The sequence below is a fragment of the Haliotis cracherodii genome, unplaced genomic scaffold (assembly GCF_022045235.1).
Source record: "Haliotis cracherodii isolate W230 unplaced genomic scaffold, xgHalCrac1.p SCAF_25, whole genome shotgun sequence".
Classification (NCBI taxonomy): domain Eukaryota; kingdom Metazoa; phylum Mollusca; class Gastropoda; order Lepetellida; family Haliotidae; genus Haliotis; species Haliotis cracherodii.
Genome location: NW_027266281.1, coordinates 8,558,553 through 8,573,693, shown reverse-complemented (window position 1 = coordinate 8,573,693; position 15,141 = coordinate 8,558,553). Strand labels below are relative to the sequence as shown.

At 40.2% G+C, this 15,141-nt stretch overlaps 1 protein-coding gene across 1 annotated transcript; it reads right to left on the bottom strand.

Moving 5' to 3' along the window:
- Positions 1-302: 302 nt before the first annotated feature.
- LOC139472613 (uncharacterized) lies at positions 303-5,762 on the bottom strand. Its single transcript, XM_071255074.1, has 3 exons — positions 5,738-5,762; positions 1,749-2,027; positions 303-1,420 (listed from the first exon to the last, which is right to left on the bottom strand). Exons 1-3 carry the CDS (start codon positions 5,760-5,762, stop codon positions 303-305), a joined length of 1,422 nt encoding a protein of 473 aa, XP_071111175.1.
- Positions 5,763-15,141: the final 9,379 nt, after the last annotated feature.

Here is a 15,141-nt window from a genome sequence, read left to right as displayed (position 1 = left end):
TTTGAAATGGACATTGATTCGCCCTGATTTGATCCCAGGCGTATCGACCATGATGGTCATTTTCTTCACTTCGATGTTTCCTGCAACATTAAGCCGACACACCTGAAATACTGTTTAAGCGTCGTTGAAGTGTCTCAAGTTTATTGATTGTATCCTTGGTCAAATGACTTTCACCATCAACGAATCTGTTCGAACCTATCAAAGGAAAGTTTCAATTCAGTTTCTCTGCTGCCTAAGCATGCACAGCGAAAAGAGTATCATAATCAGTGTTGTGATGCAGAGTATGAGTAACCATGTTTGTTCTACGAATTATAGTCTGATAGCTTCACAACAGCAACGAAATTATAGTCACAAAGTACAAACATATACCCTGTGTTGTCTGAAGCAATGGCGGACGGCTTTCTGAGTCTCTCTGATTTCTCCACAACGTTACCAACCACTGAACCCAATTTGTCCAGCTGCAAAATTGTTCCGAAGTTATGTTCAGCCAAGAAAATGGCACCACTGGAGTCGACAGCAGTTCCCATTGGGTTTTCATAACCCTTCCTCTTCTTCTTCTTCTTCTGCCAAAACATTTTACCGTTCCGTTTAATACATGACAGAGTATTACTAGAAATATCAGTCATGATCATGTCCCCAACTAGAGTGACAGAGACATAACAATTGTCCGGTCTCAACACGTTGGGCATTGGGATTTTGTGCTCGGCCAGTACTTTACCATCAAAGTGAATGAAGTCAACATCTGTTCGATTTGTCACTACAAATAGCCCATATTCCAAACATGCAATTCCATCATAGCTTTTCTTCGTTTTAATTCGATTTTGAAAGAGAAGCTCACCCTCCATTCTATAGAATGCAATTGTATTTGGATCTGACGTTGTTAAGGCCACGGCATTGTTGTCGATCTTGCATATGCGACTAGATGTTGCACCAAGGTCAAGGGAACATCTGCTGACCTCTTCCATTTTTGGATTAAGTGTTATAGCAAGAAGTTTCTTCGCCTCGGAATGAGGGGTCAGTATTATTCTCTTCTCGCCCTGAACAAGAACCTCGAGGTCATAGCTAACCTGATCCCCAGCAGCAAGGGGAATACATGTCTCAACGGATCCCAAAATTGCACGGTTGCTCTTGTCACAACTGGCTTCTTGCATGGAGTTTGCATCATCTGTGTGCAGTATGGAGCTACTCTGGATATCATGATGTTGACTCTGTTCGTTACGTTCGGTATGGGCATTATTCTGAATTGTTCCAACTGGCACTTGCCGTGGTTCCTGCCTCAGTTGGGGTAAAGGTGGCATTTTGGGTCTGGGCATCCTGGGAGTTGGCATGTCCGAGGGTGATGCTACTGAAGCTGCTGCTGAAGCTGCTGCTGCTGTTGATGTCCCAGCAACTGTCCCACTCCCTGAAGTGGCATCAGGGACTATGAAGATAAAGTAAAAATATGCAATGTGACACTTGACTTCCATACCTGGCACTGCAAAAGGATATACATGCATAGACTATTGTCCAATATAAATATAACAAAAATAGAACAATGTATAAGAGCTGTGTACATTCCACACAATATAACAAATAACAACGCAATGGAGTATCACAATTACTGAATAGAAAACAATATTTTCTATATGTGTAATGGGGAAATTACTCCCAAAGAGGGATTACTATGTACAGCCATATTGAAAATTAAAAGAAATATTCACCAATAAATCTTTAACACAATAATACAAAAAGAAATTAAAACTGATTACCATATGGTTGCAAACCCTCAAGTATATTTGTCAGCTTGAAATCGTGTTTGAATTGATTAGCCCAGTTTTCTTTTCTTTTGCTTGGATTTTTTGGTCGTGTTGATTTTCGGCAAAGTGGGCATTTGAAGCTTTTTTTTTCTTTAACAGTGACAATAATGTGGGTGTTCAGACATTCGTAACAGAATGCATGTTGACATGGGAGGCCTCTCGGGTCCTTATATTTGTCTTGACAGATGCTGCATGTCAGATGTTCCTTCATTACAGCAGTCAGGTCCATGTCTGTAACAAAAATAAATAAAATGAATGTGAGGTATTGTCCTAGGTAGCTAGGTCCGACAGTTAACTCGCAAACACATGACAAAACAGGGTGCTCAAATTTTTCTACCTGAGGTTCCAAAGCTCAAAGCTGCTCACATGATATGCACCATGGTCGTTTGTGTATTTATTTGCCTTTTCTTTTGAAACTTCTTTATTGCTCATACAAATGTTTTTCACACGATGTTTCAGTGAAAACCTTAGCGAGTGGTGCTGTAACTAGTTCCATTCAACTGTCAACACAACCTTGTGCAAATTCTTGTATCTTTTAAAGGTTTCAGACGGATATCAGTTTAGTAAAAAAAGTTTTTATTGCTGCCATTTTGTTTTAGTTTCCCGATCCTATTTGCAGCTCATGTATTAGTAGACCCCCTGGAAATTGGGAATCGACTAGGTTCTCAGCAACCCCAGCGACCTATAAGGTCGGTTGGACAGGCTCGGTGACTAGTTTGATTTCGTGTTATCATACAATATACTTAGGACCTATTATATCCGGGGGTTGGTGGAGAAGCCTACTTGTTAAAGTGTTCGCCGAAGACCCGGGTTCGATTCCGCACATGGGTACAATGTGTACAATGTCTGAAGCCCATTTCTGGTGTCCCCCTCCCTGATATTGACAAGCATATTACTAAAAGCAGCGTAAAAACATACTCACTCAGTATTATATCAGGGATTTTAGAATGAACCATAGTGAGGCCAAATGTTCGATAAACCACTACCTGCACTATAGTTTTACTACCACAGCAGTATGATTCATATGAGGAGGGATTGATAAGTTTTGAGCCTCACATTGAAAGACGTGATAATAAACTGATTTATTTTTCAACACAATGCCCTTCCATATTGATACAGTGTTGCCAATGATGTTGGAGGGATTGTATTCCAGCGTCCACTGGGACGTCATCGTACGAGTCGAATGGGTTCCAGCTGAACCCTTGTCAGGCTTGGGGAGATGAAGAGACTGAGGTGGGTGCAAAAGGAGTTCAAAGCTACATTCGGGGATTCTAGCCGTGACGATGTCTAACTTTCTGTATTAGAAGCGGTGAACCCAGGTTTCATCAATAGTCACAAAAGGTTGCAAGAATCTTTCCCAATCAGTTTCTGGAACATGTGCAAGTGCACTGCACCTTCCATATTCTTCTCAACAACTTCTCAATGCCGACAACCTGGTCGTTATTTACAGGTTTTCTTTAAGTTGGCATTACCAACATGCCATTTTGACGATTTTCAGTCTTGATACACAGTTGTATCTTAGGACACTATACAATTTGTCTTTATTTACGTTACTACAGAAAGTAGCATCTGCAGAGCTGACTGATTGATATTTAGAGATTTTCTTCAAAGTTGGAATTTAGGAACAATGTATTTAAGGACTCAACTGAAATTTTGACAATGTAACCGATGCAACTGATTGCCCAAAAATTAGATGTTAGATGTTGTTCAAAGATATTTTTATGTAAATTTGGCACACAAAGCACATTTTATTACAATAGCAAAGGAACAGAGTCCTCTGATTGGTCGAAATTTGTTTTCTGTCCATCGTGTTGTGACAGCACCATCCCTTTGTTGTCACACCTACCAAGGTTATCCGACTCATGTATACTATTGTTGTTTCTGTTAATCCTCTACTGTTAATCCTCCAACCTACTATATATATTCTGCACTATGTCCCCCATTCAGTCTTGCTTGGCAACGGTATAGGGATCTATACCGAAACGTCGCTTTTCACAGTATTAAAGAAGTTGTTATCCATAAAAAAATTGTGTCTATCTTGTCATCAGTCAACTTCTAAGTAATGCCTATCAAACAATTTAAAGAAATTTAGATACTTAACCATATTTAAGACTATTTCCCTAACTGCTATAGAAAAAGTATAGACTTCTCATCCGCAAAATATATGCTTTATATTGTAATAAAATTTCTTTATATTTTACTTGACACGGTACTGACGGGGTGTTTTTTAAAAACAAAATGCATTTGACTTCCTGTTGTTGTTGATATGATATGGTTCTGGTGTATGCCTAACATATACGTGATACTGCTTCAAAATGTCCATTATGTTATGCATAAAACTCTGTTAATGGATCATTCTAACAACTGATCACCACTATGTACGACTTGGTCTGGTCTCCTCCAAAATGACTCCCCCGAAAGTCGCATGCGCCGAAGCAGTTATAGGTTCATGGGTGTGGGCATTGTGGTAGGGTTTCCAAAACACATATACATATTGAACAAAATCGGAAAATAACTACATTTCATCAACCGTTCTTTCTGTATGGTGTTAGGATAGTAACGGAAATGAGGTTACCTTGCATATTAACCTTTGTACTACAGTAAGTTTGATGTAAATCGTTTAAAAGGATCAGAGTCATAAACCCTTTTACAAAACCTGCTTATAGAAATGTAATTCGGTTACATAAGAGTAATGTTTACATTAGGAATTGTAATGAGGGTTAACCCGCAACCCTTAATGTAATTCGGTTACACAAGAGAAATGTTTACATTAGGAATTGTAACAAGTGTTAACCCGCAACCCTTAATGTAATTCGGTTACATAAGAGAAATGTTTACATTAGGAATTGTAATGAGGGTTAACCCGCAACCCTTAATGTAATTCGGTTACACAAGAGAAATGTTTACATTAGGAATTGTAACGAGGGTTAACCCGCAACCCTTAAAATAATTTTGTTATATTAAGAGTACTGTTTACATGAGGAATTGTAACAAGTGTTAACCCGCAACCCTTAAAATAATTTTGTTATATTAAGAGTACTGTTTACATGAGGAATTGTAACAAGTGTTAACCCGCAACCCTTAATGTAATTCGGTTACATAAGAGAAATGTTTACATTAGGAATTGTAATGAGGGTTAACCCGCAACCCTTAATGTAATTCGGTTACACAAGAGAAATGTTTACATTAGGAATTGTAACGAGGGTTAACCCGCAACCCTTAAAATAATTTTGTTATATTAAGAGTACTGTTTACATGAGGAATTGTAACAAGTGTTAACCCGCAACCCTTAATGTAATTCGGTTACATAAGAGAAATGTTTACATTAAGAATTGTAACAACTGTTAACCCGCAACCCTAAATGTAATTCGGTTACACAAGAGAAATGTTTACATTAGGAATTGTAACGAGGGTTAACCCGCAACCCTAAAAATAATTGTGTTACATTAAGAGTACTGTTTACATGAGGAATTGTAACAAGTGTTAACCCGCAACTCTTAATGTAATATGGCTACATTGAAAGAAACGTTGACATTAGGAATTGTAAGAAGCTAAGAGTTAACCCTTAGCCCTTCGTGTCATTTCGTTCCTCAAGCGTGTCCATTTTCATAAGATCACATACCCCTGTTTATGTTTCTACGTTGTCACAGAACCACAATGTGCCCAATTAACTAAATTTTACAGTGGCCCGACAACCGTTCTGTTTTCTGTTGTCACTGCACATGACTCACTGTAAACATGCTGAGCTCAACAGCAGCACTCTCTGAACATTGCGAACATGTGATATAGGACACGATAATGCGTTGGCAGTATACATGATCAGAAATCTGCAACATTTAATTCGCAGACTTCAAAATAATGAAATGGAGAGAGAGAGAGAGAGAGAGAGAGAGAGAGAGAGAGAGAGAGAGAGAGAGAGAGAGAGAGAGAGATACACAAACCTTCTTTGCAACACGTCCCTGCCATTGCTACGCGAGGCTATTTGTAAACGTTAAATCGAAAGTGGACTGGAAATTCCATAAATATGCAGTCAGGTTTATAAATAGCGACATGTCACTGCAGTAGTTCCCAACTATCTTCACTTCATGTTCTAGCTGGGGTATTGTATGTTGGTAACAGGTGCATTTAAGTATATATGAATCATTGTGTTGTGCATATCTCAGATAGTCCCTAGATCAGCAGACCTGCACGTGGACACTTTTCGAAGTTAAATATCTGCTCGTATTTAAACATCTGTTTTTGTCAAGCAGGTGTGATATGATTTAGTATTAGTAATGTGTATTGCTATATTGTCTGTGTTCTACGCCTTAATCGCGTCTGGACAAGGCAACCCAGTGGTTGATATCATGAGTAGTTTAGGTTATTGTTGCATGTGTGCATTTCCTTAAAACTGTAATTAATTGTCCGATCGTGTTTCTTCCTGGATGCATTTCTTATGAGACAGTTTATCCATATTAACACCAACCATAAACAAATATTCCTCATCTGAAAGAAAGTTATTCTGGGTTAGGTGTACCTTTTCCTCAGAATCGAACTCGTCATGCACACACAAACACACACAAAAACACACACACACACACACACACACACACACACACACACACACACACACACACACACACACACACACACACACACACACGCACGCACGCACGCACGCACACGCTCACACACATGCACACATACAGATACACGCGCATACACACTCACAGACAGATAAACACATATATATATAGGTATACACACGACAGTATACACACAGATACACGTGCATACACATGCTCACGCACACATGCTCACACACACACACACACACACGAACACACACACAAACGCGCGAACACACACACACACGAACACACACACACGCGCACGCACGCACGCACACGCTCACACACATGCACACATACAGATACACGCGCATACACACTCACAGACAGATAAACACATATATATAGGTATACACACGACAGTATACACACAGATACACGTGCATACACATGCTCACAGACAGATAAACACACATATACAGGTATACACACGACAGTATACACACAGATACACGCTCATACACACACTCACAGACAGATAAATACACATATACAGGTATACAAGCGGCACTATACACACAGACAGATACACGCGCATACACACACTAACAAACAGATAAACACACATGTACAGGTATACACACGGCACTATACACACATACAGATACTCGCGTATACACACACTCACAGACAGATAAAACACACATATACAGGTATTCACACGGTACTATACACACATACAGATACACGCGCATACACACACTCACAGACAGATAAACACACATATACAGGTATACACACGGCAGTATATACAAGTACACGCGCATAAACACACTCACAGACAGATAAACACCGATATACAAGTATACACACGGCACTACACATACAGATACACGCGTATACACACACTCACAGACATATAAAGACACATATACAGGTATACACGCGGCACTATACATACAGATACAGGTGCATACACACTCACAGACAGATAAACACACATGTACAGGTAAACACACGGCACTATACACACAGACAGAAACACGCGTATACACACACTCACAGACAGATTGTTTCCTGTAACATACACACGGCAGTATAGACACGTACACGTTCATACACACATTCACAGACAGATATACACACATATACAGGTATACACACGGCCCTTTTAATAATGATGACTCCCTAAATAGATTCCGACATCGGAAATGTCGGACAAGTCCATTTTACAAACAGTAGGGTTCAGTTGGATATTTCCCGCATATTCTCACGTAGATTATGTTCTCCCACGGACCAAAATAACCATATACACGTCCGTGGTTCTCCTAATACTAATATCATTTCCCTACCACTATTGGATGCGATAATTTGGCCACTGCGTTTATCTGCGTACCCCAGCTACATCTTTGGGTAGCAACTTTCTAAACACTTCTCTCTAAAAAATAACGTTGGCCAATTTATGACATAATCGAGTTGCGCTCGCATATTCGAATCTGACGTCATGATAGAACAATGTTTTATCGTGAAATAAACCACGCTTCCTTTTTTCTTGTTCTTTGCAATTTATCGCGTAGCCATCTTATATAAAGCTTTATGGCATTGTCTGGAAAGCTCTCCATCGCTTTGGAACCAGCTCACTCATCATCATTGGAGCCTAGCCCATATAGGAAGCTTGACCGCAGTCGTCGCTAGGTGAATATACATAATCATCAATGACTGTAGCTGTCACCACTGTATTTTTGTATTTGATTCTGACCACTGCCATCACATTATATACTGCTATTGAACATTGTACTACCACTCTATTGTTTACTGTCATTGTAATTTGTGCTGATTTGTCAACTCAGTGAAGTTTGTAATACATTTGCTGATTGTATACCACATGTTGGTTGTTGGTTTCAGACTAGGTTCTCTTCCGTACAGATTTCTAGGTTAACATATTGTTTCAATTTGGGAATCGACACGTAACACACCACGTATGCGTGCTTTTATCTCAGGTGGCCCGTGAAGATCCGGGGTAGAACAGCTCTTCAGCAACCCATGCTTGTCGTTAGAGGCGACTAACGGGATCGGCTCGCTGACTTGGTTGAAGCATGTCATCTATCACAATTGCGTGGATCGATGCTCATGATGTCAATCACTGGATTGTCTGGTCCAGACTCGAATATTTACAGACCGCCGTCATATAGCTGGAATATTGCTGAGTGCGGCGTTAAACAACCATCCAACCATTATCTCAGGTAGACGTTGGTGCTCTACCGGATACTTCTTCATTTGACAACACAAGTCCGACTGTGGGTCCACAACGTTTATTCTCTGATCGTAGGCTGCTACATCATATCCGGGATCATTGTCTCCAGTTAGCCTCTCGGAGGCAAAAGAGGATCGACCTGCCTAGCCCCTGTCCGAGGCTCAAGCCTCCACTTACTGGACTGAGGTAATATATAAAACATATGTAGACTCCCTGTTTTAACCTTTACCCCGCCAAACTGCCTCATGTATGATACATGCCATTTCTGTGAAGAAGGACGTGTCCCACGTTCTGATTAGGAATTGTGAATGAGGTACGGTGGACTATCAATCAATATAACTCTATTGTAAAAACAAGTATACATAAAGCAATTTTCTTTTTTTAAACTGGACATAATTTCAACTGAATTTGATCTATTCTACAGCGTATTGTGCGTGGACCACGTTTTTCGTTTCATATCTTCAGACACCACTGTCGAGTTGGACACAGTGTCCACACGGATACAATACGTACAATGGGTACAGTAGTTACTTAGATGCATTGCTATTAATACAGACAAGGAATATACAACGTTACAGCCAACACATAAATGAAACTTTGTTGGTACCGTCGTACCATTCGGCTGCCGGAGCAGTTGAATAAAGGGGAAATATTTATGTATGGTCTTCTTAAGAATACTTTTGTGCTGAAGCAAAGTTTTCAAAGCATTTCAGATCTGATTGGAGTGTGGTTACAGTCGAGTGGAGAAGCCAATTATGTACACAAGCTGGGGAAAAAAGTCAGTAACATAAACAAGGGGGTGACACGATAAAATGAAATAAACACAATATTACTACTGCCAGTTTAAAATAATATACACCTAGAAAACAGCTAACCACTAAATGTACATTTCAATGCAAATATCTATTATTATAATCTGTATCAATCTTCAATTCACGTGTAGAGCTCCATATGGATGAAGTGGGTGTGGCTCGTTGTATTGGTACGATTTTATAGTGGTAGCCCACTGAGATATCATGCCGCAGTTTAACGTGGACACCGAGCTTTAGGAGTCCTTGCTTTATCTTCTTAATAATATTTTTGCTGTCTGTATTCAGCTCTGCAAAAGGGTTTGGCGACTGGCACTGTTCCATTGTCCCTCGACTGCGCAAACAGCGTCTGCTTTTGTCTACTTAGAGATATACAGATTTTCTATCTACGTTCGGGTCCCTTGTCCATGGGCAGAACAATTACGTTACTCATTTAAGTTAGGGTCCCACATATTGGAATATTCGCTGTTTCTCCGCTGTATTGTGATTTATCATCCAAAACTGGCTCCCACAGGAGATATCGCTTGGATGAGATCAAGCGATATCTACACTGTAGATATCGCTGCAATGAAATTACATCACAATGCTTTGCAGACCATTGTGACATCAATGTTTGCCATGACGTCACAATCAAATGACATCACTAATGGCTCTGCTACTGAAGCTGTTTGCAGTACTTTTTACACTGAAGACACTGCTAATTACTGTCTACAAATTAAAAAAAAGTTGATAGAATGATGTTGGATGATAAATAAAATCTCACCCGAGTGTCTTTTGATATCAAATATATCAACACTCGTTGATAAAAGTGGCAAAAATCCTCGGCAAGCCTCGGAATTTTTCCACTTTTATCAACTCGTGTTGATATATTTGATATAAAAAAACACTCGGGTGAGATTCTCTATATATACATGTGCCCTGGACAAGTGTTCTACCTCATCTTCCTTTCTAGTTCTCTTCAAATAATAATGAGAAAAATAGCTATTTTCAGAGACATGCGTATATATGATAGGATTGCTATTTTAAGAGAAATGCGTGTATATGATTGGCTTGCTATTTTTAGAGACATGCGTGTATATGATTGGATTGCTATTTTAAGAGAAATGCGTGCATATGATTGGCTTGTTATTTTTAGAGACATGCGTGTACATTATTGGCTTGCTATTTTTAGAGAAATGCGTGTATATGATTGGTTTGCTATTTTTAGAGACATGCGTGTACATTATTGGCTTGCTATTTTTAGAGAAATGCGTGCATATGATTGGCTTGCTATTTTTAGAGACATGCGTGTACATTATTGGCTTGCTATTTTTAGAGAAATGCGTGCATATGATTGGCTTGCTATTTTTAGAGACATGCGTGTACATTATTGGCTTGCTATTTTTAGAGAAATGCGTGTATATGATTGGTTTGCTATTTTTAGAGACATGCGTGTACATTATTGGCTTGCTATTTTTAGAGAAATGCGTGCATATGATTGGCTTGCTATTTTTAGAGACATGCGTGTACATTATTGGCTTGCTATTTTTAGAGAAATGCGTGCATATGATTGGCTTGCTATTTTTAGAGACATGCGTGTACATTATTGGCTTGCTATTTTTAGAGAAATGCGTGTATATGATTGGTTTGCTATTTTTAGAGACATGCGTGTACATTATTGGCTTGCTATTTTTAGAGAAATGCGTGCTATGATTGGCTTGCTATTTTTAGAGACATGCGTGTACATTATTGGCTTGCTATTTTTAGAGAAATGCGTGCATATGATTGGCTTGCTATTTTTAGAGACATGCGTGTACATTATTGGCTTGCTATTTTTAGAGAAATGCGTGTATATGATTGGTTTGCTATTTTTAGAGACATGCGTGTATATGATTGGCTTGCTATTTTTAGAGACATGCTTGAATGTGGTTAGCTTACTACGTTTAGAGACATGCGTGTATATGATTGGCTTGCTATTTTTAGAGACACGCTTGTATGTGATTGGCTTGCTATTTTTAGAGAAATGCGTGTATAAGATTGGCTTGTTATTTTTAGAGTCATGCTTGCATGTGATTTGCTTGCTATTTTTAGAGACTAAAAATATCAAACCAATCATAAAGACGCATGTGCAAAATTATCTCAAGCAACTGATAGTATAAATGGAGAAAGTAGTGTTCTGGTTTCTGTTTCTCAATCCATTCGTCGACGTAGAGTCAGCAACTTCGCAGACACAGCTACATGTATTATGCACAATTTCTGGTTCCGAACACCCAATCTATTTGATTTCTTTCCTGATAGCTTTTGTCGACGTCGAGATACCCAGAGGTAGATAAATAGCAAAAGTTGGGTTTGAAATCAAAGCTCAGACACCGGAAAGATGTTTCTGAAGCACACATGTGCCCACACTGTTCAGGAGAACGTGCCTTCAATTTTTTGTTGTTGTGGCCTTTAATTCGAAATTGCTTGTACATTAAAACGGCCGAACCGTATTGTCGGCACCCTGGAACACAAACAGTAGACACCAATACTCCAGGAATAGAATACCACCAATATATGTCAACAACACTGTTTTCTCCGTGTATAATTGCTAATACAATTGAAGTACCTGTACATTGAACGATATCAATTTTCTAAAGAATCTTAGTGAAACAAAATTAAAATATATCTTTTTCAAATGATACTATTCTGTACAGAGATGATTTCATGAGATCTGTCTCCACCCATCGCCAGCCTTATTTCGAGGAGGAAAGACCTACTAAAACAATAGATTCTAAGCATTCTTATCAAGGACCGAGGTTTTATAACGCTGTGCTGCCTACTTGGACAAGGTAACGACCTGACTTTCTTGCACGGAAATACTTTAAGTATATATACGTTGGGAGACAACGTCATTTAAATTTTTGTGATACTATTTGATTTGTAGCGCTCGCTGGGATAATAAATCTTCGCGCAACTGGTCTTGTTCTAACTTTTACACTTGAACGTAGATTTACGACAGCCTTGGAGCTGATATACTTTCACGCAAGCAGGGCCAGTCGTAACTATTACATTAGAACGTAGATTTACGACAGCCGTGGAGCTAATATACTTTCACGTAAGCGGGGCCAGTCGTAACTTCTACACGTGAACACAGATTTACGACAGCTAGGGAGCTGATATTCTCCCACGCGATCAGGGCCAGTCGTAACTTCTACACTTGAACGTAGATTTACGACATCCCTGGGGCTGATATACTTTCACGTAAGCGGGGCCAGTCGTAACTTCTACACGTGAACACAGATTTACGACAGCTAGGGAGCTGATATTCTCCCACGCGATCAGGGCCAGTCGTAACTTCTACACTTGAACGTAGATTTACGACATCCCTGGGGCTGATATACTTTCACGTAAGCGGGGCCAGTCGTAACTTCTACACTTGAACGTAGATTTACGACATCCCTGGGGCTGATATACTTTCACTTAACCGGGGCCAGTCGTAACTTCTACACTTGAACGTAGATTTACGACAGCTAGGGAGCTGATATTCTCCCACGCGATCAGGGCCAGTCGTAACTTCTACACTTGAACCTAGATTTACGACAGCTAGGGAGCTGATATTCTTTCACTCGAACAGGGCCAGTCGTAACTTCTACACTTTAGTATGAAACAGTCTGGGGGCTAATTTATCAACTTGTGAGTCGGACCTATCATAACTTCAACATTTTACAATTGATTTACAGTAAACGTGGGGTATAATAATCAGATGAATCGGTTCAAATGGGCGGATTAGTTTTGTTCTGTCTGAATAATGAAATAAACTATAAAAAAGAAAATACAACAGTAATTATTATTTTAATAATTGATTAGTTTATCTTGTTAATGGAACATTATCAAACCTTATCGAATTGTGAGAAATTCCTCAAGCTAAACATAGCGATTAGGATGTACATGATTGTATTATAGAATATCAATAAAGAAAAGTAAGATATTAAACAGTTTCAAACCAAATGTCAGGATACTTAGACTGTCTGTTAAATGTGACGAAAGACAACTTACTTCTGACGCATGCGTGAATACGTCTGTCGAAGCTGAAGCCCGGAGTGTACTTACAGTAGCCATTCAAACAAACAGAGTCGGTCACGTGGCAGAGACTGTTCCACTTACACAACTGGTCAATGTCGCCAGTTCCTTCAAGAGAACAACACACTTTGACATTGTCACCATAACTAAAAACAGGAGCAGGGATAAGAATTAATCATTTTGTAAAATGAAATTAAGTGTGATAACATCGGCCTATGCTATGATGCATGTATGTTTAAATTCAAAGTCGTTATTAAAACAAAAAGATCCAATAAATAAACTGACGCCCAAAAGAAACTTTTCCAACTGAAAATATAAATTTCAGACAAAGTATAATTTTTTTTAGATGAAGTCTATCTAAAACACATAACCTAAATACAACAATAGTGTATGCAGAAAATGTTAATCGTCTGTTACATGTTTGCGAGTTAACATGCGAAAAGGTGAAAAACACGTGCACCACGGACAACTGCAAATGCACGTGCGGGTAAGGGTATAAAACGAGTGCAACGTCAAGTCAGACACCCGCAGTTATAAAAAAAACACAAAAGAAATGCCACGACTCACAGTCGAACAACGTGAACGAGCCTTGGGTATGGTACAGATGGGAGCCACCCACGCTCATATTGCACGAACCTTCGGTTGCTCCCGTGTTGCCGTTACCAACTTGATGCAACGTTACAGACAGACAGGGCGGACCGCTGACAGGCCAAGAGCAGGCAGACCCAGGGTGACCACGCCCCATGATGACCGGTACTTGCGTATCTTCCACCTCCGAAATCGCTTCCTGACAGTGACGTCATCGGCGACAAATGCCTCAGGTCACAGGGTTAGTCAACAGACAGTGGCCAGGAGACTCGGGGCTCATGGAATCAGGGCTTTTAGACCATACAGAGGACAACTATTGACAGCGCAACATCGTCGTCTGCGATTGAGATGGGCCCGGACTGTACGACGTTGGCAACGACGTGACTGGCAGAGGGTTGTCTTCACTGACGAAAGTCGATTGTGTATGTTTAGGGCTGATGAAAGAAAACGTGTTTACCGCCGAAGGGGTGAACGAACGGCAACGTGTTGCGCGCAGGAGGTCGTACCATATGGTTGAGGGAGTGTCATGGTGTGGGGAGGGATCTGTGGGCAGGAGAGGACACCGCTGGTCATCGTTGGCGGAATCTCAGCGTTACATGGATAACATTCTTCGTCCAGTTGTCCTACCATTTCTTCAACAGCAGCCACGTGGTGTCATTTATCAGCATGACACTGCTAGAGCCCATACAGCCAGAATTGTCACTAACTTCCTCGCAGCCAACAACGTCAACGTCCTGCCGCGGCCTGCACGCTCACCCGACATGTCCCCCATAGAACACCTGAGGGACTTGATGGATCGTCGTGTTCGACAACGACCACACTCTCCAGCCAACCGGCAAGAACTGATCTTGGCCGTCCAAGAAGAATGGCGTCAAATCCCACGTGACCTCATCAGACGACTGACTTTTTCTGTGCGTCGAAGAGTTTTTGCGTGTATTGAGGCATTTGGTGGTCAAACACGCTACTAATGACTTGTTATTGAACGTGAGCGATTGTTTATGTACTCTGCCTATTGTCCATGATTCTGAAAGCTCGAGTTTTGTACCACACCCAACTTTGGGGGGCTCTGACGTCATTCTCGGTCGCGGTATGATTGTCATTTTCAG